We start from the raw sequence: 25,034 nt of genomic DNA, 5'->3' as shown, positions 1-25,034 counted from the left end.
CTGAACCATTTTTACCCTGTTACAGTGACGGGCATTGACAAGATCCTGGCATCTGTGAAGGCCACAACTTGAGCACTAGATCTGGGCCATCATGGCTAATAAAAAATCTTGTAAAGATCACATCAATAAGCCCTTCTTATCTACCATAAATCAATCACCAACTCAGGGCTGTTTCCCTCATCTGTAGAGGCAGTCATATGTAGAGGTGAGCACGAACCGCAATATGAACCAAAAAAACGCACGAACCGGGACAGTTTGTGGTTTGGGAAAACGGGGCTGCGTTTTCCATAAACCTCACGACTTTTTTGGCCCGTTTTGTGTGATTCGTGAGCAGTTCGTGACCCCAGACAGGCTGGCACCACTGAGGGGTGTGTGAAACTGACAGCCCCGTTCCCTTGCTGCCAGCGAGCAGCAGGAGAAGGGGGCTGTCAGTTTCACACAGCCCATGCCAGCTTAAGCCCATCAGCTGAACCCAGCGCAGGGCGAGTGAAACTGACAGCCCCCTTCTCCAGCTGCTTGAGTGGGAGAAGAACGAAAGTTGTCAGTCTGACAGACCCTAAGCCGGGTTCAGCCTATGGTCTGAGGCTGGCGCGGGGTGAGTGAAACTGATAGCCTGTTCTCCTGTCCCCTGAGTGGCAGGAGAACGGGAGCTGTCAGTTTGACAGACCCCACGCTGCCCTCAGTCCATGGGCTGAACCCGGCGTGGGGTCTGTCAAACTGACAGCTGTCATTCTCCTCCCGCTCGGGTGGCAGAACAGGGCTGTCCGTTTCACTCACCCTGCATCAGGTTCAGCCCATGGGCTGAAGCCGGTGTGGGGTGAGTGAAGCTGACAGCCCTGTTCTCCTGTCCCCTGAGTGGCAGGAGAATGAGAGCTGTCAGTTTGACAGACCCCACGCAGGGAACCCAGCACGGGGTCTTTCAAACTGACAGCTCTCATTCTCCTCCCGTTCGGGCGGCAGAAAAGGGCTGTCAGTTTCACTCACCCCACGCCGGGTTCAGCCCATGGGCAAAGATCCTAAAACAACAGGGTCTTCCCAGGGTGCCTGAATTAATCACCACAACACACCCTGCCCATCTTCCCTTATCTATTCTCCTATTCTCAGGCAAGTTAGGGCTCTGATAGCTGTACCCACCCATATATCATGGGTCATCAATCATCACTGATAACTTTATCAAACCTTCCCAGTTCATCGTCTTGCCCCATAGACAGCTTCCCAGTCCTTTGTCTCATCCCGGGAACAACCATTAAGTCATTGTTTTGGGGCAGAAAATGCAATCTTTCCCCAGGACTCATTCCACAATTGGACTCCCCCTTTGCCATAGTTGTGTGCATGCTCTCCAATCCAGCATCCACCCTCGGATCTCCATCCAAGCTCTTCCGCATTGACGTGCTAGTCGTTCAATGCTCTCTCTCCCGGAAGCCCTCTTCTGGATGGTAACTATCACTCAATCCCTCAACTCTATCCAATTTTCACCACTGCTTTCTAGTTAGCTCTGAGTGTGTGTTGTGTGTGTGTTTGCGTGCTGTTGATTTTTATTATTTTCCAATTAAAAACCCTAACCCTTTTGATTTAAACATCTTTCTGTTCATTGAAAGAGTTCTCTAACCAGGACAATCCTCATATACACAGGTGGAGATCCTGAAGCTACCTCCTGCTCGCTGCCTCTCCTTGCACACTAATTCCCCCAACTTGCAAGGAGGCCTCCTCATTGGGTAATAGAATAGTGCCTCAGAAAGTTGCCTTGGTATATGGACAGTAACTGTAGACTATTCTACTTGGTACTGTCTGTAGATGTAGATATGATCCTACCGGGTAGTTCCATGTTGTTATAGATCTCACATCTAATTACTTATGCTTTGTTCCAGCAACATTTCATCTCTGTGTTCAAACTTATGCTATTTTTTTCAAATTTCTACAGCCCATACCCTATTGTATTTGTTCAGTGAATGTCCTAGTTGTTGAACTTATTGACTGCGTCATTTGCCTTGGGTCACAGTGAGAAAGGCGAACTATAAAAGAACTGTGACACTGAGAGATCTCTGTCTTTTGGTGCTACACCTCTGAAGATGCCAGCCACAGCTGCTGGCGAAACGTCAGGAACTACCATGCCAAGACCACGGCAATACAGCCCGGAAAACCCACAACAACCATTATAAAAGAATGAATGAAAAGTTATGATAGCTAAGACTTCATAACCTAGAATAGTCACAACTACTGACTATTAATAGTCACAACTATTGAAATTAAGTGGCTAGTGAGAGGCAGCATGTTTTTTTTAAAAAAGTCATCTTGCAATAATTTCAGTATTTTGTAGTAATTTTTAAGATCCTTATTTTCTCAGGCACTTTTATTGATGTGGCACCTTTACACTGCTAAGTTTTGTATGTTTAATTGACCGCTCATTGTTTTAACTGTAGCATTTCTATAATATTTGTTTATGGATTATACATCAGCTTGGGGGTCTTTTTTAGAAGAAAGCAATTAATACATTTTTTAAAATGAATGAATGAATGACCAAGATGGTCAACAGTCTTTTGCCAATTTCTGTAATACCTATATCATAAACCAACTGCAAACACAGAGCACCTAACAAATCACCTGGCTTCCTCAATGTTATCAGGGCTACATATAAAACATGGGATTTCTTCAAGAAACAAAGCAGTAGTAGCATAATTCAGAAATACAAGTGATTCCATTGTGTGTTTCTCCCTTTGAGGGGGAGCAGGGCCAAAGCTATAGACATGCTAACAAAATGTCCCAGAATGAACCCAAACAGCAGCCTAATCCCATTATTTCACTTCTCCCAACGGGCTGTGCATTCTCCTCTGGAATCCTGTCTGCTGAGCAGCACCAAAGTCTGAAACCAAGAGAGATTTGCTTGGCAGGAACTCCTGGCAGTCCCCAGCACGGGCATGCAGGAGACCAGACTTCAGTAATCCCTGCCAACATTTGCAGTTGCCTGCCAGCTCTCTGATAAACATTTCAGTCAAAATGGGGGTAGTAAGGGTATGGCTGCGCCTTAAACTACTACACTGATGCAGATTTGCCCAAGTTAAAAGAACTGAAATGCATCATGTACACAGCCAAACACATTCGAAGCTGATATATATATATATATATATTCATGACAAACACAATCAAAGCTGATATACATGATCATGACAAAATGTGGCTCTGACAAAGTACCACTGCAGACAGGGGAGATGACATGTTAGAATGTTCCTCCATGTAAAATAAAGTTCTCTCTCCCTGTGGAGGGCCAGTATTTCAAGACGCGTTCTAACATAGCCCTTTTCTGTACACAGAGGGAGTTTTTGAAGTGAGATGTACCTATTCATGTGATCTCCTTGTGTGATCTTCAAGACTATGGCATAAACGTTCCATGGCCAGGTGCATACGACATCTGTATTAGGGTCTCACAGGGTTCTCAGCTGATCTTATTGTAGCAAACAAACACAGCTGTCCCTCTGGACTTGGGTATCACATGGTTTGGGTTGGATCAGAAACAACAGGTTAAAATTAAAAGCAAAAGAGTTTTTGGCCAAACATTAGAAGGAACTTCCTGACAGTCAGAATGGCTCCTCAGTGGAACAGGCTTCCTTGGGAGGAAGGGTACTCTCCTTTCTTGGAGTTATTTAGGAAGAGGTTAAATGGCCACCAGACACCAATGATGATTCTATGTCTCAATATGAATGTACACAGATCAGGAGAGGGAGGCCATGAAGGGATGAGCTGGTGCAGGGCTCTTGCGGTCCTTTCTTACATGCCCAGGGTAATGTCAATCATAATTTTGGGGTCAGGATTTTGCCTTCCTCTGGGCATAGAGCAGGGGTCATTGCAGGAGGTAGCTATGAACTTCTTGTATTGTGGAGGGGGTTAGTCTAGATGACTCTTGGGGTTCCTTCCAGGTCTGTTTCTATGTTTTTCCTGACTTGAACGTCTGCCTGTAGTACTCAGTCCTCAAGCACAGAGTGACACATCTTTATTTTTCCCCTTTGGAACTACTCAGGGTCTGCATGGCCAGAGGAAGAAACTAAATACCCTTTTCTATATTCAAAGCAGTCTTTATCTTGCCTTAAACAGTCAAAAATAAAACAGGGCTAGCTGCCGTCCTGGTGTGGGCTGCTGACTCCTTAGCTTGGCCTCACAGTTTCCTCCTAGCTATTATGAGCATCTAGGAATAAGAGAAGAAAGGAAGTTCTCCTGTACTGTTCCCATCTCAACATGCTATTTTCCTATTACTATTCTACTTTAGGTATCTTTTAAAAATCTCTCTCCCTCCAAGAATTAAGCTTAATTTTAAGACAGGGTGCTTATTTTCCATATGACTCAGCCCTGCAACATGAAGTAACACCAAACTGAGTGTCTGCAAGGCAACTATAACCCAGTTGTACATTTCTGAGATTCAAAGTGAGATGGACTTAAGCATATGATTCCCTCACCTGTATTTTGAAGTGATACACTCCCAAGTCAGGGATTCCAGGCAGGCCCAGTCTGGGTTACAGATTCTGCATAGAGGGTCATTCATTTTTCAGCTGAGGCTGACAAAGTATGTGACTTGCCCAAGACTTCCTAGTAAATTCAAGTCTGAACACCAATTGACCAGAATCCAACATTCTGTCCCCAGGATCACAGAGTTTTCTTGTATTTATCAAGTTCTCAATTCTATTTTGTAAGTAACACGGGCAATTTGACATTTATATAACACCCATTATACACTCTGTCAGTAATCCTTATGCAACGTACATAATGCAGATTGACATTATAACCCCCATAATTGCACATGAAGAAGCAGAGACTGGGGTGCCTCATCTTGCCTTAGGGCCACTTGAGAAGTTCAAAGCAGATGCGATTCAAACTAGGAAAGTCTTGGCCCTCAACCTGGGTCAGCAGACTGCAACTAGTAACTCACAGTACGTTACATTACCTCAAATGCAAAGCATGCTTTAGTCAGAAACAATACCATAAACAGCCTCAAGGGAGTTAAGGGCTACTTTATAAGCATCTGTAAGCTACAGATTGGTGTTCAACAATTTTTTTCCCACAGGGGGAAAAATGCTACCCTGGGGGACCATTATGTCAGTGGCACGTGGCCTGATGTGAAAAACACAACACGGCATGGCTGTTTTTCCCCAGTCACTTTCAAACCAACTATTGGGGTGGAGGCAAGTTCAGCACCCCACCTTATTTAAGTTGTACAGCTTAATGAAAACTCCTGCAGTGGGTAGGAACCCCCTAACCTGCCAAATCCACTGCAATCCACTTCAGCTCTGCCAAAAAATGCTGGCCTCATCCACAAGCCCTAATGTGGTTCTATCCCAGCCCTGTCCAAGTACCAAAGCTTTATTTCATGTCTTAGCAACTCTAAGGCCAATACATAAGCAAATGATAGACTCTGTACAGGTCTGCCTTTTGCTTATGTGCCCACTATATCATCTTGCTACGATTTTAGTATGAAAACATGTTCCATTTCATGGAAACTGAATTTACAGCCAGTTTCATCCCTTGTTTTAAGGAGAGACTCCAGCAAGAAACTGCTGAGTGGGAATTCATACTATCAGATGCGAACTGAATAAAGACATGAAGTGGGTTAGCTCACTAGAAAAAGTAATCCCTGCCCTCCATTATTCAGATTCATCCAACTTTGCCATCTAATCAACAACTTGGAAAGTTCCACATCCACTCAGACTGGATCGTATAGTCTTGTGACTAAATCTTGATTTCGTCAATTTCATAAGCAATCTAATAAATCTTGGGAAACTAAGCCTTCCAATAATTCTTTCTAACAACCCCCCACCCCAGTTTTTCTGCCGATTATTACTAGCTGGATATATCACTTCACATGTCTGATAGAAATGCATAACAATAAAAGTATTAGTTTATAGGGTGTTGTAAGACTCGTTGTTTTGGCTGCACCAGACTAACACAACAATCTCCATAGAATTTATCTTCCCAGGAACAGCAAGTTCTGTCCTTCAGGGATCAAACTATCAGTGTGGTGTAGTGGTCAGACTGCCAGACTAGAATCTGGGAAGCTAGGATCTGGAAAGCTTGCTGGGTGACCCTGGGCCACTCTCAGCCTAACCAACCTCACAGGGTTGTTGTAAAGATAAAATGGAGGAAAGGAGAACAATGTAGAGGCTTTGAGTCCCAAGGGGGAAGGCAAGATATGAATGAAGTAAAATAAAAAAAACCCTGAGCTGATGTCACATCATCATATAGTCAATCTCCATCACGAGCGAGAGCTTCCTTATCTGCCAAACTATGGTTCCTCTACCACCCGTACTTCTACCACTCCTGATAAGATACTCTCACAATCCCCACGCAATAGGCCGATGCTTTCATTTTGCCATCATGTCCATCCCTTCAAAATGACCACTAGTCTGTCATAAAATAAACAGGATCTAGCATGCTGCTACTGCAGAAAAAACGGCAGCACATACTGAGCCTTGCTTTATGCAGTTATAAAGCAACATCTGTACCAGCTGCAGACTCAGAGATGTTTGTAAAGCTACAGGGAAGTTAAAAGCTACCTCCCATCTCTATCCATTAATCAAAGTCCAACAAGTTCCCATTACACTCTAAATGGAATAATGACTGGTGCACACATTTCACTTACAATGAGAGTATTCTAAAAAAAAGCAAAAAACCCAACAAACCCGAGAGTAGGCCCTTCACTCCCTGCCAAGGAACTCGGGCACTTAACGTTTTGTAAGCATGCCCATTTTAAAGAACAAGATAGCTTTATTTACATGTTTTGTCCATTGGTGTACAAACGAAGACCAAGAAGAAATGTGGCTATACTAGGCAACAGTATTGCTTCAGAACTTTTCTCCAAACTTATTCCAGCATCAGTAATGCAACTAATTAAGTATCCCAGCTCTTGTTTCTAACCTCCTATGACAGCAGATGAAGAAAGGATGAAGCACCCCTTCTGGAAGCACATTTGGGTCAGAGGTCAGGCATGTAAACAGCAAACAGAGATCGGATTAATAAGCCACAGATGGGTGCTGCCATGGATAAGGTTCATGTGCTCATTTCAGTAACATCTTAGTATCATCTGGAGCCAGCTCAATAACAAACAACTCAAGCAGTTGTTGGGATGGGGGAGCATTTATATTTGGAGAGAGAGAGAGTGCACTATGCAGTGGTTCAAGTGTCAAACTAGCGGCCAAGCTAGAATTGATGAATTACACTTGAATGGCAAGTGAACAGACTCACATGTATTCCTCCCTGTTCACTTGCGCTCCACGCAACAGGGAGGAATACATGTGAGTCTGTTCACTTGCCATTCAAGTGCAATTTGTCACTTCTAGCTTGGCCCTAGGAGTGAGAGACCCAGGTTTGAATCCTTTCTGCCATGGAAACTCACTGGGTGACCTTGGGCCAGACACAGCTTCACCTATCTCAGAGAGTGATGTTGAAAGGATAAAATGGATAAGAGGAGAATAATGCAAGCCACTTCTGGTCCCCACTGGGGAGAAAGGTGGGGTATAAAGGGAGTAAATAACTATATTTAGGGATAATAATGGAGCTGTGTGCAATCTGAGAGGGGGACTCAGAATCCTTTGCAACCTGACTATCCATGCTCCAAAAGCTGCGCCCTAGCATCCATCCCCGTCACATTTAAGGGATTCTGAATTGTAGGATTGCACAGCACAGCTGCCTGACACCGCTGAGCAGACCTCATAATTATCTGGTCATCAAAGCTAATCAAATCCCAGGTTATCAACACAAACCTCCAAACCTATAAAATATTACATCGTTGGTATCTCACCCCACACAAACTGTCTAAGATAACATCAAAGAATTCATCACAATGTTGGAAAAGTTGTGGCAAAATAAGCAAATTTGCACACTGTTGGTGGCAATGCCCACACATTGCAGAATTCTGGGATAAGGTACTGCAACAGATAGCTTACATAACGAAATATGATATACCCCTAAAACCAGAACTCATCTTCTTGGACATATGGCAAAACACGTCAATTCCACAAATAAGGCAAGACCTCATTACTTCACTTCTAGTCTCTGCTAAAGCAGCTATTGCCTCCTGTTGGAAATCCTCATATCCACCTTGCCTGAATTTACAGTTCAACAAAGTATGGGAGCAGATGGCAATGGAGAAAATAACGGACAAACTACAACAGTCACTATACTACCCCAAATTCTCAAACTTTGCAGAAATGTGGCAACCATTTATAGATTACCTTATAATCAACGACACACAGCCAACAACATCACCGTACCCAAATTTCCTAGAATTAGATCTTTAAGGTGGAAAAGACGAAACAAATTAGTATTGAACAAAAATTTACCTCAGGGTCTTAATTCACAACATCCGGTATGAATATATGTTATATAAATACATAATCTAATCTGCCCTATGTACGTTAATATATCAACAATTCTTCTATATGATGTATATGTTTATTATCTTTTTTGTATAAAGTTTGAATTTGTATTAGAAAAGATGCTTTAATTAAAAAAAAACCTTACTACCTGAATAACAGCACTTCAAACTAACAGCAAGATTTGAGTCCAGTGGCACCTTAAAGACCAACCAGATTTTTAGGGTGCAAGTACTGAAGAGTCAAAGCTTACGGGTCTTCAAATGTATAGGTCTCACTTAGGAGCGCTTATTTCCACACTGGCCTCTTTTTCTTTTTTACATAGCTATCTCCCCAGCCCTCTGTTTTTGGGAATGTAGAAGTCGCTTCCTCTCCCTTTCCCAGGTCCACTAAACTTGCCTGCAGCAAAATCCTGCAGTCCCACCACCTTTATTAGAAAGAAGCCAAGAGCCTCCCACCTTTATGAGTCACCATCCTCTTCCTTGCTAATTGGCCAACGAAACAAAAGGTTAGGCCTGCAGCGGCACAGGATATACCTGCCACATTACTTAAAGAGTTCAACTCTTTTATCTTTACACTTCACGCAAAGAAACCATCTCATCTGGATGAGGTTTCAAAAGCTGACAGGAAGCACTTTGGAAAACTGTGCTCTGCGTCATTTGAAGCAGCTAGGGTAGCCCTCATCAAGACAGGCATTGCCACAATCAGCACTTCTTTGTCACAGGAATCTACTGTGCACACTCACTTTAAAAATATAATCAAATTAATAAAAATTAAAATCAGATGAACGCCAACTCTTAAAAGGAAAAGATATTATGGAGATTGGAGGATGGACAGAAGAGTTTTTCCTTTCCTTTAAAAAAAAGTTTATTGTTTTGAAATATAGCAGTGGAATCCATCAAGCTGGAGATGTGCCAGTCTTTTAATGAAAAGTCAACAGCTTGGCACAGCCGCTACCCATTGTGCCATGGATAAAATTACTGCCCTCGCTAGTGTCTCCTCAATAAATCAATAGGAGGGAAATGAAAAGAAGATGACACTTCACACAATATACCAAAACGCTGACACTGAAACACAACTGAAATATGAGATAACTTTTTTTAAAAAGGTACCTTCAGATAGCAGGGCAAAGAAACCAGCTGCCTGGACTGCAAGGGAACAGTCCACTGAAACTAACATTTCTATCTGATAAAAAGAACCTGTAATGATGCCAGCCAAGCAGAGAGGCATTTTTAGGAGACACACAAATCAGTCCAAGTTGGCTACTGCTGCACTCAGGGAGTGGCTTTCGGTATAATGTTAAAAGCATCCCAAAAAAAACCTTAGAGCACCTGAAAAGGTTGCTTCCCCTGCCCTTTCAAGAAATTCCTTATACTGACAGAGTTACACAATTTTCTTAGGCAGAAGAGCTGTAAAAGCTAAAAGACAGAGGCCCCAATAAGGAAGTACATTTTTTCAGCACTTGAAAAGTCACTTAGGAAACAGTCATACCTGATTCTTCTTTGCCTTCCCAAAAGCTCTGTCAATTATTAACAAACCCTTTGAGGAGCGATCTTTGCCGGCTCTGTAGAGAGGTAAATTTCAAACTATGCTTCCCGACTAACATTGTGTTTCCCTTCACTTAAGTGTCCTCGTGTAATTCGTCTCTTAAGCGTTAATGTGTATCACCACCATTCACTAGTTATGCCTCCTCCATTTAAAATGCCACCAATTTACCTTGACTTAGTGTGAAAGATTCAGGTAGTTATAATATCATATATATTTGGTATTCTCAATATTTGGATCCAAACATACTGGTACAGTATTCGGATTTGAATTTTATTCAGAATTTGGCTCCGTTATTCCCTATGGAGAAAGACTTCTGTGGGGCTGGAGGGGTCATTTTCCAAGAAAACTGCACCAAAATTTTACAGAACCTAGTCCTGCCTAACCACTTAAGACTCCCAAAATGTTAAGCAAATTGAACAAAAACATCCAATTTTACAGGTTCCTGAACAAGCTGCCCCCAGCCACTCTCCATTGTTTCATCTAAGGACCAAACTACAAGCGACAAATGACACAGGTTGGACACTTGTCAGCTTCCCTCAAGTTTTGATGGGAAATGTAGGCAGCTTGGTGGAATGTTGGACAAGTGACAGTTGAAAAGTCCATTGGACAACAGTCGGAGAGCCAAGCTGCAAGACCAGGATGCCTACATTTCCCATCAAAACTTGAGGGAAGCTGACAAGTGTTCAACCTGTATCATTCATCACTTGGAGCTTGGACCTGAGGGGAAAAATTCAAGGCTTTTGCAAGGATGCAGAAAGTCTTAGCCAAACACACAACAGCAACCAATGATCAAAGGCCTTCCAATGAAAACAGAAATAACAAAGCCCAACAGAACCAACATCAATCTGGACAATCCCAGCAGAACAGGTAAGGGACACTGTTGCAAGCCTAACAGAACCAGTATCACTCAAAAATGCCAGGCAGAACCCAGGGCCAATGCAAGCCCAACAGAACCAACAGCAAACCAGGGTATCCTAGCAGCCATCCTAGCAATCCTGTAATACTAAGGCAGCAGCCAGACCTGGTAGTAGTATTTGGCAAGCAAGCAACACGGACGCACACACCCACTGTAAGGCTGCCTCCCTCTTCCTGTTGTCTGGGAAGCCTGCAAAGGGGTGGGGGGAACAAGCTGCTGAAATCTTTAAAATGTGATTCCGGGATATTCCCCAAACATAACCGGATTATTCAGCAATGTAAGTAGTAGTTTATATAGATATACCCGAATAATACCAAATAGGTATTTTCAGATATATATTTGGTATTCCCAAGCCAAATTGCACACCCCTACTATCCAGTATTTGCCTGCCCATTTACGGGGCAGGTTCATGTAACCTTGTGCTCAGACTCTGGTGCAATGCTAAAGAAACCTACTCAGGAGACTTGAATAACTACCATCCAGTCTCAAACGTACCATTCTTGAGCAAAGTGACCAAACAAGTGGTGGCTGGCCAGGGATTCCTGAATGAAGTGGACTCTTTGTATCCTATTCAATATGATTTCAGTTCACGTTATGGGACTGAAACAGCCTTGGTCACCTTGGAGGATGACATGCAATGGGAGATGGATGCTGGAGTGCAATCCTGTTAATTTTCCTGGACCTCAGAGCAGCTTTTGATACCATTGATCATAGGATCCTTAAGGACCACTGTTCGCGATTGGGAGCGACTGTTATGCAGTGGTCCCAGTCCTACCTTGAGGGTAGATTTCAGAATGTGGTGCTGGGGGACTGCCACTTTGCTCTTTGGTCTCTGATCTATGCAGCTCCCTAAGGTTTCATCTTGCCCCTCGTACTTTTTAACATCTATGTAATGTCAGTGGGAGAAGTCATCTGGAGATTTGGTCTGAGTTGCCACAAATATGCAGATGACACTCAACTTTATCTCGTGCAGATCCCAGGAGGGCTGTGGAAACTGTGAACAGGTGCCTGGAGGCAGTTATGGAATGGATGAGGGCTAATAAGCTGAAACTTAATCTCAACAAAATGGCATGTTTGGCACTGGCTTCTTTGTCCTGGAGAAAGCATTGGCTTCTCCCCTCATAGGAAACAATGAAAAGTGGCTGGGGGCACCACGTTCAGGGGACCAGAGAACCAGATCCCTTGACCCAATCTTTTTAAAACATGGTGTGAGAGAGTCTTCAGATGACTGCTGGCCGTTGCTCCTCTGCAGTTTTGGTGTAGCTTGCTCCAAAAACAGCCTCCCAGCCATCCAGAAAGGTCCTTCCACAAGGAATAATGGCGCTAAATATATTTAGTTTCCTGAATAAAACCTGAATCCAAATACTTAACTGGTATTTCGGGACCCAAATATCAGGAATACCATAATTTATAGGATTCTTGATAACCAAATCCAAAAAATATCAGTTTTTTAAAGTGCACGTCTGTGCTTTGAACATTCTAAAGTACTGTGTAAAAAGTATTCTCATTAAGGCCATCCAAAAATAATATAAACGGAGACTGGCTCCCATGAAAATCCAAGAGGCTGATTAGAAACTATGCACTGGGGAAGGGTGTGAAAGGAGAGAGAATTAATGCTTATCCAGACAGGCTAACATTGTTTTCATAACTGGCATTAATTGTCACTCAGGAGGCACCCACATATGACAACAATGGCAGTATGAGATACACTGTAATTTTAGATTTGATTGAGGGTATAGTTGTATTTACGTTTAATACCAGGTATCAGTCAACTATCATGGTCTTTAACCAACACACACATTGGTGCCATTAATGAAAACACATTAATTGAGCTTCCTGATGGCTGCAGCCTAACTGGGCTATGGGGTTTTACAAGTGGGAAATGGTAGTGTGCATATTCAGAATCCAGGTATTTGCAAGAATATCATGAAAGCATGTGGACCTTTTACATCACTTGTGGTAGAGCACACAAATGTATAATGCATATAGATGCACTTTACTTAAACACTTGCAAGTTTATGCTAATGCAAGCATACATAACACCAGGGTTATACATGCTGGTGAATACAGGTGAAGCAAAATACATATGACCATTTCCTTCTATAAATAAACCCTGTATATAAAGACAGGCTGGGAATTACAGACTCCCTTCCCCAAACCTGTACAAAGTGCCCACCCCCACCACCAAATCTCTGTGATGGAGGAGAGTTTTACAGATACCATGGACAGCCAAAATGACAAATTAGTGAGTCCTAGATCAAATCAAACCTGAATTCTCTGTAGAAGCTAAAATGATGAAACTGAGACTACTGTACTTTGGTCACATCATGAGAAGACAAGACTCTCTGGAAAAGTCAATAATGCTAGGAAAAGTGGAAAGCAGCAGGAAAAGAAGAAGACCCAACATGGGATGGCTTGACTCAATAAAGGAAACTATGACCTCGAACTTGCAAAGCCTGAGCAAGTCTGTTAATGATAGGATGTTTTGGAAGTCATTAATCCATAGGATCACCAATAGGTCAAAAGTGACTTGATAGCACATAATACATGCATGCACAAGGATTCCCACTCACAGAACATAACTTTCTCACCTTCCCCCTATTAAAATGATTTCACTTGAAACGTGGTGCTGAAGGAGAGTTCAGCACCATAGATGGCCAAAAAGACAAAAAAACTGGATCCTAGATCAAATCAAGCCTGAATTTCCCCTAGAAACTAAAATGAGACACTGAGGCTATCGTAGTTTGGTCACATCATGAGAAGACGAGATTCACTGGAAAAGACAGTGATTCTAGCAAAAATGAAGACAGTAGGAAAAGAGGAAGACCCAAAAAGAGATGGCTTGACTCAATAAAGGAAGCCATGGCCTCCAGTTTTCAAGATCTGAGCAAGTCTGTTAATGATAGGACATTTTGGAGGTCTTTCATTTCATAGGATTGCCATAAGTTGGAAGCAACTTGGTGGCACATAACACACACACACATCCATCTCTCCTCTAGAGCTCTCTTCAAAGCTAGTAATGTCACCAACATTACAGAATACAAATATTGCAGAATGTCCCCAATGTTACAGAATACAAACATTGCAGAATACAAACAGGCATAGCTTTCAAACTGAAATGTATTATGAATCAAATATTCTTCCAAGACATTTTCTATAGCTTGCAATGTAAAATGAAATTCTGCACATCTAAAGAAAACAAGGCAATCTTAAGCATAGTTACAACCTTGTAAATTCATTGAACTCCATGGGCTTAGAAAGGTGTAATTCTGCTTGTGACTGCACTATTAGACAAAAAATTATAACCAACTGGAAACTCCCCCAGCCCCTGTCTTCTTTGAAGTTGAAACGTGATCCCCTTGGGAGGCACAGGTCTGCCTTTTTTGCTTGTGAGGGGCCATAGTTCAGTGAGAAAACTCATGCTTCACAAACAAAAGGTTCCAGATTCTATTAATCTCCAGTTGTGAAGGATCTTAGGTTGATATCTAGGAAACCGTGGTGGGGGGGCAACACTAAAGTACTCACATTTCCCAGGCAATAGACATAGGTCTCGAACGGCTTTTTAAAAGGGGAAGGGTTCAGGAAAAGACTCCTGCCTGTTACCCTGAAGAGCTACTGCCAGACAGCATTTTTCTAGACAGAACAATGGCCTATCTTAGTACAAGGTGGCTTCTTGGATGTGTATGTGTAAAACTCTACAAAGCACTGTGGATATTGGTGTCACTGTATTAAAAAATTAGCAGTTCCATGCAGAAGACCACAAGAGCCTTTCCTATTAGTTAGGATAAGGATATGAATCTCACATTGATGGATGCTTAAATCCAGAGAGGGCCGTGACTCACACAATTTGAAAGCAGGCAACCTCTAGGAATTTGTGATGGTATGGCAACAGCAAAGCAGTCAGACTCCGTGGTCATATTTCCGAGGCAATGGGAGTAGGGCTTGCAAGGCTTGCAAAGAGGAGGAAAAAGCATGAGCAACTGACACAGGAGCAGGAATCTCCACTGGTGCTTTCCTAGTGGAATAGTAAGCATGAAAAGAAGGGGAGAAACTGGTGCATTGTGAAACTCTTTTCTGTCCAGATTGAATGGGTCACTGCTGGGTTGGCCCACAGCAGTCCCAACCTAGACACCCCAAGTCATTGTCTGGGTAACTGCAATTAATCCATCCACACAAGTCTTTATAAGAATGGTCTTCCTGATAAAATGCACTGAATACCCGGTAAATGTTAGAATAGGCGACTCAGCATGCCTTGGACCTTAGGGACCACTGCATCTCTCTCTCTCTCTCTCTCTCTCTCTGTATGTCCTATTTTTCTGATAAGCAAGATATCTCTTTTTGTCTAAGATTAGAACACCTCCTGACTCCTCTCTCCCTGTCTCCACTGAGAGAGATTGTATCTTGTGCTTTGTGGCCTCCAAAGGAAGAGGTCTCATATTTAGAGATGGGCACGAACTGAAATACGAACCAAAGTTCATGACGAACTGGGCCGGTTTGTGGTTCACAAACCAGCAGTTCATCAGAGCCCATTTCTGACAAACCACCACGAACTTTAGGCTGGTTTATTTTTTGGTTCGTCACTGCATACGATCAGTTTCCTAGGCAACAGGGGATGGACTTCCTGCAGACCTTCTGCTGACTCAGAAGTAGCCTTCTGCTGGCCTGGAAGTGACGATTTGCTGACCTGGATGTGACATTTTCACGAACCAAACAAACTGGTTCGCGAACTGGGGCAGGTTCTTGAAAGTTCGTGGTTCGTGAAATGCAACGAACCACGAACTGCACAGTTCATTTTTTTCCGGTTCGTGCCCATCTCTACTCATCTTACATCTCTCTTGCCTGCAATGTGGTATTTCTTTCTTACACCCAAGCAGTCAGCACAGGGAAAGCAAGGGCTTTAGATTAAGATTCTTTCTTTCTTCTACAAGAAATTGATGTGAATGGAATCTACCTCCATAAACTGTAAGTCCTGTCTTTTCTACAATTTAATTACCTGAGGATTAATTATTACACATTGCGGAAAACATTTATGACTGGATGACTCCGCTGCCAAACAAAATATAACTATTAAGTTCTATCATATTGCATATGATATTTCATGAAAATCTATTAGGATTGTACCATACACAGATACCAAATACAGCCTTTGTCATTCTCTTCCAAGAGCAGGGGAACGTCCAGCATAAGCAATGAAATATCCTCATGCGGGAGAGCACTTTTTTCCTCTTCATCAAAAAAAATGGAAAAAATACTCCAGGTAGAGCTTTGAACTACGTCTGCCCAATCTTCTTTCACACCTGCCTGAGACACTACGTTAGATTTTTCCTGAAAAGCTTTATCACTCCACTTTAAATCATGACCTTCCACTTCTCCATCTGGTCTAGTGCCTGGACACAGCTCTGTCCATCACATCCGTTTGGCTTGCAAAAATCTCTACTATTATGATTATTGGCTTGCAAAAACCTCTACTATTATGATTATTGGCTTCCTCTTAATAGACAGACAGCCAACAGCACAAAAGTATGCCAAGATGAGGCAGCAGTTCTGTGATGCCTACCAAACTGCAGATATTTCAGATGGTGTTTTTCCCCCCATCTGAAATACAACTTCAGTTCTCAAGGTCCTCAAGAGAGCTAATCCTGGCTTTCGTCCATTTCACTGGAATAGGGGCTACTTCAGAAAAGTCCAGAAAGCGTCACCTTTGTGTCTGCAGGGAACACCCATTTGGAAGCAATGTAAGCACTGCCTTATAAGTTTTCATCCTTCAGAATTTGCCTCATACTTTTAGAAAAAAACAACAAAAGGAGGAGGCACACCTTGAAAACCACAGAAATGGACAGATGGAGGATTTGCAGGGAGGGGTTTAGATATACTGTCAAATGGTAATAAAATTACTACAAACATCCAGCATCGCCACTGGACATGCTGGTGTATTGATCCAGACACAAGAGTTCTGGTGATCATTCAGCATCATACTACACTATAGCAAAACAACATCCTAGCAGCCATAATTCATGTTTGATTTGGTCAATCTCCCTTTTTCTTCCTTATTTACGACAAAGAAAAAGCATACAGAGTTGACATCCTGTAAACAGATGATGGTTTAAAAGAAAATTTGACAAGAAGCGTCTTATAAGAAGCCATTAATCCTGTTCAGGCAGCAATTTCCAAACCTCTTCAACTGGTCTAGTGCTACTATTTGCAAAATTATACAGGACACAGGATTCACAATTCCACAAGAATTAGAAGTTCTAATTTCCTAAATCACTTTAAAAGATTTCATTCTTGTCTGCATAATTATATGGCAGAGCAGTACAAAGCCACTTTGTTCTATGGGGGAAAGGGGCTGGAATTGTTTTGTTCCTACATATCTTGTAATTATTGTTAGTTGTCACCTGATCTTTGAACTTCAAAGAGAGGTCCACTCTACCTTTATACTTTCAGGCCCCCGTTCACATTTCCATTTTAACCTGGTTATTACCTGTTGCTGCCTTGATTTTGTGTAAAGCGATTCGGTGGCAGCCGTTTCAAACGGCATTTACATCTATTTATGAACTGTATATAAATTGCTGCGGCCATTTCAAACAGTGCCACTTTTTCTGGTGCAGGAAGTTGCTCTCCCCCTCACCCCCAGTCAAGAGAGCGTTTACTTTTTTTGGAAAATGGCACAAAAATATCGCCATAACATTATAGTATTTTAACAATAGGTCCAGCAGGTTCTCTGATTCCTTTCATTTTTTTAAAAAGGAAGTCCCTAACCCTTTCCCTTGAGGAGATATAAGGAAACTGCATATCTCCACAAGGGAAGGGGCTAGAGACTTTTTTTTAAAAAAAAGAAATCTGGGAATTCAGAGAACCTGCGACATCTACCATGACAATGCTACCGGACTAATCTATATAACTTTTTAAAGATCCTCCCTGGGATTGGGTGGGGAAATAGAAAGGTGAAGCTGTTGGAAGTGCTATGAACATTTCAAACAGTGCTCTTTAGCAAATGGGAAGTACACTGAAAACCTGAGAACACAGAAAACTTTTTTTAAAAAAAAGCTCAACCCCACATTGCAAATGGGACACAAGCGGCTTTGTCTGAAAAGGTAAAAAAAATCCATTAGCAACTGGCAGCCAAACCAGTTTACAAACGCTGTGTGAAAAGGACCTTAAACCCACCCCATCCCTAAGGATGAGAACATTTGTAAAACAGTTTATGAAAGTTTAAAAAGACTGGGCGGGGGCACACATGCAATTAAAATGCCTCTTTCTCCTTGGTCTCTAAATGCCTAGCCAAATAAAGCCAGCCAAAACCACTTTGGAAAGACAATAATCTTTTATGTTGGTATAATTTTAGGACTAATAATCCAATTTTGATGTCAACCATTCCAACTGGACTAAGATAGCTACTTAGGGACAATGGAGGGAGCATCTATTTTTGAAATTCATTCGCCTCTCATTAAGTGGTCTTTTGATTAACATAAAATTGACAAACCCAAAACCTGAAAACTTTTAGGTACAGGATAGGTTTCTGCGTTGCCCTTTCACTGCTGCTAGGCTGAAATCATCTGGATCAACTCAGACTCTATTGGGAATTCCTCAGGCCAGAAGTGGAAGTTCCCACTGCACCATAGAGTCAGGCAAAAATACTCCCACAGATTCTACAGGGAACAGAAATGGGGTGGGGCGACCAAGTAGTCTTTGCTCCAAATAAACTTCGAAGGCACTTGCCAGGACGTCCCGCAGGAACTCTCTCAGCATCGTTAAGACTCAGAGCCAAAACACACGAGAAGAAATACCTAGGTTCAGCACGTGTTCTCTTACCTCAAGGTTTGCCGGGATCTGTAGGCGTCCTGGAAGCTTAAAGTTTAGCATTTACAGAGCAGCAGGAAGGGAAATACAGGCGCCTGTATTTCCCTTCCCCTTCCTGCTGCTCTGTAAATGCTAAACTTGTTCTCTTACCTCAAGGTTTGTTGGGAAGTGTAGGCGTCCTGGAAGCTTAAAGTTTAGCATTTACAGAGCAGCAGGAAGGGGAAGGGAAATACAGGTGCCTGAACCTGGGTATTTCTTCTCGTGTGTTTTGGCTCTCAGAGTTGGGATTGTGTTTATGGAGGCTAGGATCTTAATGCCAGTTATTATTTCGAGACCGAATGTTTGGGGGAAATCAACAGTATAGTAATAATTTTATTATATTATTAATAATTTATAAACCAGCAGTTTGAAATAGCAGTGGAAAGAGAGCGCAGCCACTGTTTTTCTCCCAGCAGCCTCGTCTGCCTCATGAAGCCACCACCCACTCTGTTCCAGCTTTCAAACTGCAGACTGGAACCTTTTCACCATTCCCAGTTAACATCTTCATCTCTCCATCTCCTTCTCCCTTTGTTACTTAACATCTGCTCTGATAATGAATTCTGGCAAACTAGAAAGCCTGCTTGCTATTATCAGCCCAGATTATTATTATAAGTATCAAGAAATGGCAGTGACCCAGAACTCAAGATTCCTTTCATTTTATGGCCCTCCTACAACAACAGAAGCTTTAGGGGACTGTCCCCAAGACTTCTCCCATTGCTTGCTTGGTCAGGCATTTTTAGCATCAGGAGATGCCAAATGATGTCAACTGAACTTACGGAGGGGTCACATAAGTAAAGTCCCAGGAGCCCAATGTCTCTGTAGGAGGTACACAACTTGTAAAAAGTTTAGGGCATTATTTACTATTCTCATCATATTGTCTTTATACCAGCCATTAGGATGGCTAGCAAGTGAAAATGTTCCCATCTAAATTGAGATACCTTCTTGGTAACTGAAATGTTTCATGCACAGAGGTTGTAAAACTTGAAACAGTTGCTCAGCAGTTGTGGAGACTGCAGGACTAAACACTGTAAACTCTGAAATAATTTAATCTGGCATAACAATGATTTGTTACTATTCTCCTGAAAAGGGATTCAGGATTTATTACGATGCCATTGCAATGACATGTCTAGTTAAATAATGTACTCGCACCTACTAAGAGTGGTCCAGTACCAAATCAACTAACCATGAAACTGGCCAGTGAGATGTGCTTTCTGCATCCAAAAGTGGTTATTTTCTAAGAAAAGTTCACGCTTTTGCCTACCAAAAAGAGAAAGTGTGATGAGAGGTTCTCGGCTGAATAGTGCTTACGGAAAAAGTCTGTCTTGTTTCCTTTTTTTTTAACATCTAAAAGCATCAATATATTTTGTAAGCACTGGGTGAACCACAGGGAATTCTGGAGGCAGATCAGACCTACAGGGTAGAAAGTGAATGCAAGCAGCTGAACACAACGCCATCCAGTACTTCCAACTTTAATCCAAGATGGAAAACATAATTTACCTGCCAAACCTTCTATAGAACCCTCTGCACACATTCGCTGAATTGCCAGCAATATGGCATTGGAAAGTGTAGTGCATAGAGACAGCTATCCAATCAATGCTGCACACCACCTCATGCCTGATGGAGGATTCTGTAACTTTCATATATTCAGATATACATAGAAAGACGTACTATTTATGATGGATCTGCTAACATAGGAAATAACATCACAATGCTGCTTTCTAGTTTTATCTTTGATAAAACTAAATAATGCACAGTCGGATGAATGTATTGTTAAGAACAGGGATGGTCAACTCACCTTGCTCCCCCTCATCCCTCCTCAGGGCAAGTCCACCAAGCATTGAGCCCACCTGATATTTGTGAATTGAGCATCATGGCTGCATACAGGTTTGCCACTTGTGTGGTGCACAGACAGCAAAGCCAGCACTCTATGCGTGTGACTGAAGCACTTAAGTGACTGTGACACATGGCACAGACATCGGGTGAGCCCAGAGACAAGGGAACAAGAGTGAAGCAGGGCTAGTGAACAAGACCCCCATTCTCATTGCATGATCCAACAGCCTTAGGGGCCTCTATACCCAATGGAATGTATCCTACCACTTCACCAAGCAAAATTTGAAGCCTTCCTCCAACTTAAGCACCTTTTCCCTGCAATGGAAGAAAATTGGAGGAAGGCTTTTTAGGAAGGATACATGCATATGTAAAATTCTGTGCTTGGGTGCCATGAATGATCATGGAGTGGCAGGGTCCAAGAAACAGTGAAAGCACAGGGGGCTCAAAACATGTTTGTCCTCAAGTAGCTTCCCTCCCCCTTCCCATGCCACACAGAAAACTACTTTGGAAATTGAGGGTACTTTCCAAAGCAGTTTGTGATGTGTTATGTGGGGCTTCCTGTTCAAAGGAGGGGGGGGGGAATCTTAATACCACAAATCAGTCACATGAATCTGAGCTGCCTTGGCTATAAATAAGAATTTTAGGAGTCTGTAATTATGTGATGTTTCCAGAATTTGAAAAACTTCACAGAATCCCTTTAGGCATCTTCAGCTACGGCCACTGCCCTTAGATCCATGTATGCCCCATGTCACGCTGCACGGGTCACAGAAATCAATTACTGAAAAAAGCCACATCAAGGTCTCCCTAGGACAGCACTCTTTCCTACTCTTTGGGGCTCTTGGGCAGGGCACAGACAGGATGACCAAAGTCCCCTTTGTTTCTTCCCAGCAACTAGTTCTCAGATGGAATGTGGCCTCTTCACATGTTCCACTGAGTCAGGTCAACATACCTGTCCCTTCCATTATGGCAACAAAATCCCAAAAGAGTTGCCAATAGACCAGGGGGAAAAAACTGGCTTTGGACCAACTGCAAGATATTGTGTATGTGTGTGTACGTGAACGCATGTGCATGTGCAAAAGCCGGCAGCAGCATTTCCATGTATGTGCACCTCTAGAGTCTAGTGTATCGTTTCACATGCTGTTACATGTGAATTTGTCTGTTCCTCCATTACTACTCATGCAGGCTCCATGCACTGGGGGAATCAGGGTTACAGAAGATTAGAAGGGTGTGTTTGGAGGTTCATCAATGGACACTGCCATCACACTGGCTTACTTGCACAGCTCCTCCCTCCTGATTCATCAGAGTTCACCAAGTGCCACCTACTGGCCCCATTCAGGTACCCGCCATGCAAAATTCATGAGGGAGCACAGGATAAAACAAGGATGGTTTAAGAAACAAGTGAACAGTGTGGAAATGTATATCCTGCAAGCAAATGAAGATACAATTCCCCTTTTGCTTACCAGCCCATCACAATTGCTGATGGCCACTATGGCACCTGGCATGCCTGAGACACCTCCGGTGAAGACACAGTCCTGTTGCAGGGGCTCTTGGAAGACCTCCTGGAAGTCCTCTTGCCATTCAGCCATCGCGCCTGGAGATATTAGCCGCCGATTGGGCTTGAGCCAAAGATGCAGGTCCTTCCCCAAAACTGTGATATTGAAGTAGAACAAGTGATTCCTGGGCACGCTTTGGTGCAGAGGGGTGCTGCGGACCACTCTGTGTCGACCTGAGCGTGGTGGAGGAGTGGAAGGCTGGCTGGCTTCCCCCTTCCTTGCCGCCAGTGAGCCAGATACCACATGTGAGAGGAACCGTCCCTGGCGATCTGCACTGAAGGGCACAATCACACCATATTCACTTAGCTTTCCAGACAGGAGGAGCTCTAGTGGAAATAAATACAGATAGACACACTTCAATACATTCAAAACAGAGAGAAATCTTCATTGGGCGAAGAGCCTGTGCTTTCAGCATTATGGAGCTTGGTTCTTCCATAGGCCATTCACACAGGGCCAAGTCACAGCTCCTTCCACATGAGTAACTGGAAGGAACTATTGCTCAAGACATCCCATAATACATGGCCAGGCCTGTACACACTAATACAGAAAGCAAACTAACAAAAAATAAACTACTCCAACAAAAAAGCCCTTGAATTCTGCTTTAGCATAAACTATTTTACCCTTCAATATTTATTTTATATTGTTTATTATTTTGCATAATTTATACTGGTTTTGCTAGCCAAGGTTCTGAGCAAGCAGCTTTGCGGGACACTGAAGCCCTCCCTCCGACCACTGGAAATCTTGGACTAGTCCACCTGTGCAGCAGAACGAAGGGGCAAGATGAACTAGATCACTTCAGAGTACAGGAGGTACCAGTTTTGAATGCTTTGCCTACAGCTGAAAAGGAAAAAGAAAACACCTTGCAAACAGGTAGCTAACACTTCAAACGGAAACATTATATAGTCTTGCCCTGTGACCACTGCCCTGTCTTTCTATTGCCAATGAGTTTTAACGTAAGGGAGCATTCAGGAATTCAATCCCGTATCTAGAGCTTGAGGCAGCCCATCCCACCACCTCATTCTGCTGAATGTCAGATTCAGCAGCCTATCAGGTATTGCCCACATACTTTACATCCTTAAGGGCTTGAAACTTAAAATGCATACTTTCCCATAGCAAACTTTCTAAAAAAAAATGTACTTTCTTAATGAGAGCTAAAAACACAAGGAGCTGAATTCTGTGCACAAAACCAAACTATGTATTTTTCAGTGCTGCTGAAGGATCTCAGGATACAGTCAGTCCCATACAAAGATGTCAAGCTGATAAACATTTGAGGCTTATAGAACCATTCTAGTTTAAAGCCATCATTTGTTCACTTTTTTGCAGGTATTAATTTAACTTTTCTTTCCCTGAAACAATAGGGGTGGGCTACTAGTAGCAGAATTTTTTTTCTGTTTGGGGGCTGTCTGAAAAGTTGGGAGCCATTCTTCCCACCTGCAAAACCTTTTATTATTTCCCCCTCATAAGCTGTGGCTTATGGAGTGTTGACTGGGCATGTTCAACACGGTAGAAAAAATTCACACTGACACACAGTTATGCCTCTTACTTGCCCAGCTAACACCAAGCATGCAAACTATTCATTGCACAGTGTCCATGCAACATCACTTCTCTAAAATAAGGAATTCCACTGAAATTCTTTTTTATTATTTTAAAAATCCTGTGTCAGCATCATAACACACTTTGAAAGAACTCACAACCAGATCTCAAGCATTGACTCCGTATTCCAATTAATTGGCACAGCCAACACAACTATAAAATCAAACATTGTTTGTCAAAGCAAACCTAGCTAACTGCCTTTTAAAATAAATATATAACTAAAAATAGACTTCTGTCTTAATTAAAGGCGGAAAAATACTCAGCAAAATAAAATGCCTTAATAAGAGGATAGTCAAATTTGAGATTAATAGTACAATCCTAAACAGAGTTACTCCAGTCTAAGCCCATTGAAATCAATGGGCTTAGACTGTAGTAACTATGCTTAGGATTGCACTGTAAATCTTAGAAACCTCTTAACTGCTCAGTTGCAGCATTCCTCTCTGTGCATATTTTTGGCTCATTATTCATCGGTGCCTAAAACTAACAGTGCAAGTCTAAATCTTTACACCATGCCAAGCCCACTGAAATCAATGGGTTCAAGAGAATGTGACTCTCTGCTCATCTCAACAGGGCCTTCTGCAGATATCACCATGCAAATGGGCAAAATCAACAGATGCCCATACATGAGCATTCTCTGCAGTAGCCCCCACCTTATGGAAAGCAACCACTTTCTTGGCTTTTCTGCAAACTATGCAAAACTGAAATATTCAGGAAGGCTTTTTTACACAGGTAAGAATGCTGTACTGTACCAAAATGGTTCAAAGAGATGCACTGGTAAAGGGACAAGAGCTGTAGACTCTACTGCTGAATACACAAATGGAGGAGAAGAGAATACTGCAGAATACTGTTTGTTGTAAATATTTTCCTACTAGGTAGTTTCTGCATTGTTTAATATGTCATTTTGAATGGTTTATACTTGTTTCAGCATTGTTTTCAGCTCTGTATAGGATTTCTACGTGTTTCCAATTTCTGCAAATTCATATTGACTTACACTGTGTAGTCCACCTGGAGTCCCAGTGAGAAAAGCAGACTATAAATAATAAAAATAATTAAGTGTGACAAAGTTGGTCAGAAAAGAATGTGATGACTATGTTTGCAGCGAGGTAGCTTAAAGAAGCTAATACCTACCTATGAAATGTCAATAACCCATCACACACAGACACACCTCAACCTAAAGAACTGGACCTAAGCTCACATACTCAGAGTCAGAAACAAATTTTATTGAAATCTAAGGAAACATGCTTAGGATCAAACATCAAAGGCTTTCTTGAAAATCTGGCAATGTACATATTAGAAAGTCAGGACATAATGCCAAGTTGAAAGCTTTGATCAGGATTTTTCACTTCCATGCACCCCCCGCTCCCAGCTAGATAAAGCACATGGGGGGGGGGGCGCTTGTGT

At 42.4% G+C, this 25,034-nt stretch overlaps 1 protein-coding gene across 2 annotated transcripts in view; it reads right to left on the bottom strand.

Moving 5' to 3' along the window:
- Positions 1 to 25,034, bottom strand: part of ADAMTS14 (ADAM metallopeptidase with thrombospondin type 1 motif 14) — a 95,901-nt gene that overhangs the window by 69,888 nt on the left and 979 nt on the right. For both annotated transcript variants that reach the window (XM_054983370.1, XM_054983371.1), the window contains exon 2: positions 21,948 to 22,366. In XM_054983370.1, coding sequence (XP_054839345.1) covers positions 21,948 to 22,366 — 419 coding nt within the window. The remainder of the gene's footprint in view (positions 1 to 21,947; positions 22,367 to 25,034) is intronic.

The sequence above is a fragment of the Eublepharis macularius genome, chromosome 6 (assembly GCF_028583425.1).
Source record: "Eublepharis macularius isolate TG4126 chromosome 6, MPM_Emac_v1.0, whole genome shotgun sequence".
NCBI lineage: Eukaryota > Metazoa > Chordata > Lepidosauria > Squamata > Eublepharidae > Eublepharis > Eublepharis macularius.
The sequence above is the reverse complement of the archived record's forward strand: the minus strand, read 5'-3'. Positions and strand labels throughout refer to the sequence as shown.